General features: G+C 40.9%; 1 protein-coding gene across 2 annotated transcripts in view; it reads right to left on the bottom strand.

Annotated features, from left to right (window-relative positions):
• LOC138040184 (collagen alpha-2(I) chain-like) overlaps positions 1–5,000 on the bottom strand; it is an 89,605-nt gene that overhangs the window by 36,426 nt on the left and 48,179 nt on the right. For both annotated transcript variants that reach the window (XM_068885966.1, XM_068885959.1), the window contains exons 27-36: positions 4,675–4,728; positions 4,139–4,183; positions 3,487–3,540; positions 2,670–2,723; positions 2,250–2,303; positions 1,661–1,714; positions 1,472–1,525; positions 1,149–1,193; positions 616–660; positions 326–379 (exon numbers count right to left, since the gene is read on the bottom strand). In XM_068885966.1, coding sequence (XP_068742067.1) covers positions 326–379; positions 616–660; positions 1,149–1,193; positions 1,472–1,525; positions 1,661–1,714; positions 2,250–2,303; positions 2,670–2,723; positions 3,487–3,540; positions 4,139–4,183; positions 4,675–4,728 — 513 coding nt within the window. The remainder of the gene's footprint in view (positions 1–325; positions 380–615; positions 661–1,148; positions 1,194–1,471; positions 1,526–1,660; positions 1,715–2,249; positions 2,304–2,669; positions 2,724–3,486; positions 3,541–4,138; positions 4,184–4,674; positions 4,729–5,000) is intronic.

Raw genomic sequence — 5,000 nt, forward strand, 5'->3', positions numbered from 1 at the left:
CTCGCAAGAAAGAGGAAGCAGTGCGGTCCAGTGCGGGTTAGGGCGCTTGCCTTGAGATCAGTAGATCCCGGGTTCAAGACCCGACCTGACCACTCGTTGAATTTGATCCTGGTAGTCCCTGGTTTAACTTCTCGGCTGCACTTGAAAATAAATCCTACCAGTTGGGATTCTTAACAGTTGATGTTGTACTTCTGCTCCGTCGTTTCGTTGATTGTGTTTTATTGGCACTGATCATGAAAAGCCCCTGTGTCGAAGGAGCCTTCAGTTGAGTATGTATTGTATTGTATGAATAGAAACCAGCTGAATAGAAACGCATCGTACTTACAGGACTTCCAGACAGACCGTTTATTCCATATTGGCCATCAGAACCTGGTAAGCCCTTTCAAAAGAAGACAACTGTTAACAAATAAAAATGGAAGTAAACGAAACACCATGGAATAGCGATAATGATGACGGTACTTTAACTTTTCGTAATGCCAACTAGTTCTTTTCATATGAATGAAAACAAAGTTGATATTAAAAAATCCTGCACCAAGCCTTGCTTTAAAAACGAGGGCTGATGAAACAATGATCACAAAAGCCTATTTTTATGATTTACTTTACATTCGAACTCACAGGTGATCCTGGTAGTCCTATTTCACCAGGAAGTCCACGAGGTCCCTAGAGACATTAAACAAAGTAATCAAGGACAAATGTTATTTTTATCAGTGCCGGCCAATTAATCAAATGCGGTTTATAAATGTTGATTTTTGGTTTTAAACTGTAAAGCAATAATAAAGGGAAAAAAAGTCGCATATTGCGTTGTCGTTAACGACCGTGTCAATGCAGGGTTTCGCTTCACCTCAAAGTTCATTGAAAATTTCAAAAGACGGCAAAAAAGGTTACTTCTCAGAACCTTAATTACTCCTTGCTTTCGCGCGTCGGAAATCGTTCATTCTCGAAGGGTTTATCATGTCAAAAGGCAACTGTTCTTAAGTTCCTTTCTTCAAACAAACCATAGGACTTCAAAATCACATTGTGTATCGGAAACGGGTCGTCAAAAAGAATTTAACGTTTTTTTTCTTTGGGTTTATTTCAAGCACATGCATAAAAACTGTCGTGAGGGACCATTTTGTGCGACGCCTTGATGACAAGTCTTTGTACCCTACCGCTTCTCCAGGTTTTCCATTCTCGCCGTATGTACCACGCATACCCTGTTAAAAAAAAAAAACAGCCAGCAGGGAACTCACACTAATCGTTTTCATCATTTTTATTGCAAATAGGCGTTATTTTCAACGATGGATAAAATACGAAGTGGAGGTCTGTATGAGGTGTCGGAATTAGCCAGTATCAAAAATACCATAATACTCTTTGTTTGTCCCTCCAAAATTTTGCATAAGCATTGTTTCCAGAGTATTATGGTATTTTTTATATTGGCTAATTCCATTGTGTACTGCTGAAATGTTTCACCAAAGCAATTAAAAGCACGTACCCTTCTTCCTGCCCGACCGGGATACCCTGGGGGGCCTTGAGGTCCTGGAGATCCCTAACACAAAATAACAGGAAGTCACAAACTTTTCTGGGTAAAGCTAATAACATTACTGCAAAGCATTGCTCCACATTGAAAGGAAGCTATGTCGTGATGAAAAACGAAACATCAGTTATTTTTTATTGTGCCAACCTGTGCACCCATACTGCCCTGGGGTCCAGGCTCCCCATTGACTCCTCGACGCCCCTGAGAAGAAAAAAAAAAATTAAACAGAATTACATTTCTTTCTCTATTCAAAGTACATGTTCCGTAAATGTGTTAACAGACCCGCACTTACAAAACAAAAGTAGATAACACATTGCTTTGCCGAGGAAAAAAATGCGAAACTGAATCATCATCTTAAGTCTTCCCGCACCACGGATTTCAGATCCATCATTTCAGTTCCTGTGTCTTCGAGTGGACTCAAACCGCGGAAATACTGTTTTACGATGGCAAATCATGGATGGTATTGACTCCACAAGAGGAGAAATTGAAATAATATGACCTTCTTGTCTTTTCAAATGAAGTGACTAGCAATCTGAAGATGCCTACGCCTGAGCTCCTACGATATAAATCAACTGCTCTGTACGAGAGCTTTGTGACAACCTAACTCTTCCTCAACTATACCTGTATCTACAATTTCATGCGAGGTTATACAATAGTGGGGAAACTCAAAATAGTGCGGAATAAGTGTTCGCGACAAATTCCGGTCTCAGGGGTCTCATTGTTTGTATATACTTACATCCCTTCCAGGTCTCCCAGATCTACCGTTGGGACCCTTTTTTCCACGATCGCCCTGAAAGGAACGCAACGATTATTCAATACAAACAACTATAGTAAATAAACCATAACTCCTTAGAGTGGTTTTCAATTGAGTGTCGAAAGTAATTAGCGAATTGCTTTGGTTTATGATTACTTTACTCAGTGATTGGTTCAAAGTTCTCGCGCCACGTTTTCAACCAATCAAAAGTGAAACGCACGCTCGTGCACATTTTCCCGCGCTTTGTGTCGGCTACGTGTAATTACTTCGAGTTTTGATTGGTTTACTGGATTGTCTCCGTCCTTTTTGATTGGCCAAAGTAATTACTCTGGTTTTGGTTTTACGACACTCGAATGAAACTCGCTCTAAACGCAGTGTGTAGTTAGAATACTCTCCAATAACCTTTGGTCCTCGTGAGCCTCTGCGTCCGGGGGAACCTGGGCGACCATCTGCTCCCTGTGGGATGGAATCGATATCTTTCAGTTTTACATTAAAACTGCGAAAGTTAATTATCTAAAACGCAGAAACAGTTGATGTTATTTTTGCGAAGTTAAACCATGGGATTCCAATCATAGTGCAGCAATACGTTTAAACGACGTTATGGTTTATGGTTTAAGATTTATATACCGCAAATATAAAAAACTCTCATGGCGTTTTGCGATTCTTTCCCTAAGATGAGATGGGACGTCAGTCCATATTTGACCGCACCCACCCACACATGCATATGTATGTGAAAGGAGGACAGACCACGACATAAGGGTTCTCCCCGGTGACACGGTTTTTGAGGATTTGCCTAAAGAGATTTAGTCAACTCAACCATGAACAATCCAAATCACGTGCACGTACTTTGAACAAAGGTGAGCGTTCGAGTAATCTCTGACAAATATGTCCAAAGAGTTGCATGTTAAATTCAATTCTAATTCTTTAGTTTCGTTAGCTCAGAAAGGCATTTCAACATGGTCAATGAGGCCCCGCGATGTTTATGCCATATGCTTCTTTTTTGAGCTTATGTGGTTGCTGTTCTCGAAACTTCGACAAAAGCCAACAAAGGCATAGTACAAGTAAAAGGAGCTTGTTCTTCTCCTTACCTCCACATCGCCTAATATTTCTTGGGTTCTTGACTGTAAATGTATGCGTTCATGCCCGTAGTTGTGCTTACAAGCAAAGTGAAAAAGCTGGAAAATCAGTGCGTAATTTAGCAATATGTCCGTTTACTAACCTTTGATCCCCTGGGACCATTAAAACCAACCATTCCCATCATGCCACGTGAACCCTAAAATGAAGGAAAGATGACGTCATTTCACAGCATTCGCAGTGCACTGTGGTGACTTGTATTCTCACATCAGATGCTTTCCAATAATGCAATCAAGGTAAATAAGAATGTGATTGTTTATAACGGCTACCCCGTTTTGATTTTGCCTCGTTTGGTACTTTTCCAACTTTACTCAGGAATGTATTACTACGGTCATGTCAATTGGAAACAAGGTTCAGGTTCGAGGTTCGTGATTCCTCATAAAAAAAATATATCATATGCTACTTAAAACATAAGAACAACTGAATCAAAATTACAAGAACAGACTTAACACAACAAACATGGCGACTTGTTTTCGGAGCTCAAGCGCATTTCGGTCAGCGTCTCCGCAGCCCAAAAGAGAAACCCCCTCAAGCTCAAATTTTGCAACACCTTGGGCACGTAACTCAAAGAAGCATGTGCCTCGTATAATGCAGACAAATTTGAAGTAGAGTAAACTCACTAAAAAACAATCAGTGGGAAAGACATACCCTGCTTTCCGTCAACGATGACGGCGTTTCAACACTGCATTGACAAAAATCCACTCTTCATACGTCGATGATATTTAAGTAACACTTACCTCACTTCCAGGTCTTCCTGCGCGGCCATCGTCACCCGCCGGTCCCTAAAGAGGATACATTGGCGAGCATTAGCGTGCGTCTGGGATCATAGAGGGAGGAGGGGGGGGGGGGGGGGGGCACAACCACTCGTGTTTCACCAATGTGGTCCGCTTTCGATTCCCAGATTCGGTGTCATATGTGGGTTGAAGTTTGTTAGCCCTGTCATTTACTCTGCTCCGCGGACTTTTTCTCCGCGTACTCCGGTTTTCCACTATCCTCAAGAACCAATGCTCTTCATCATGATCATTATCAAAATCATTGTCATAATTATTATCATTATAACAGAGAACAGATAGTTCAAGGTGTGATAAATTTTTGTATATTCAGCTATAGATGGCTGCTCCTTTGAGGGCACAGTTCCTCAAAAACTAAATTCACATTAATATACACTAAATATAAGTAACATAGCAGTGCTTAACGATGCTTCGTCTATTAAGTTTTCCGTTCATGGCCTTTTGTTCTAGTTCAAGTACATGCATTGGAGTAAAAAACTTACCGGTTTACCAGGTTCGCCATTACGTCCTAGCTTTCCTCTTTGCCCTTGTATTCCCTAGCCAACAAAATATTTACAGTGTGAGACTAAATAATTTCCTCCCTCAATTACACAAATTTAAGGTCTACCGTTTTCCTCGGCAGATAAAGCTCAGGGGACACTTCAAACCAAAGTGACCAAAATTAATCTAACAAATCCCCTTTCTGTTGACGTATACACAACTGCCTCTCCATGGTTTGTTTACTCAGCCAAGCATTACGTCAACACAGGCTTTTTCACATCTGAATAGCTTGTTTGAGGATTCAAATATGGAAAGACGACCAAGCCTG

The sequence above is a fragment of the Montipora capricornis genome, chromosome 1, assembly GCF_036669925.1.
Source record: "Montipora capricornis isolate CH-2021 chromosome 1, ASM3666992v2, whole genome shotgun sequence".
Lineage (NCBI taxonomy): Eukaryota > Metazoa > Cnidaria > Anthozoa > Scleractinia > Acroporidae > Montipora > Montipora capricornis.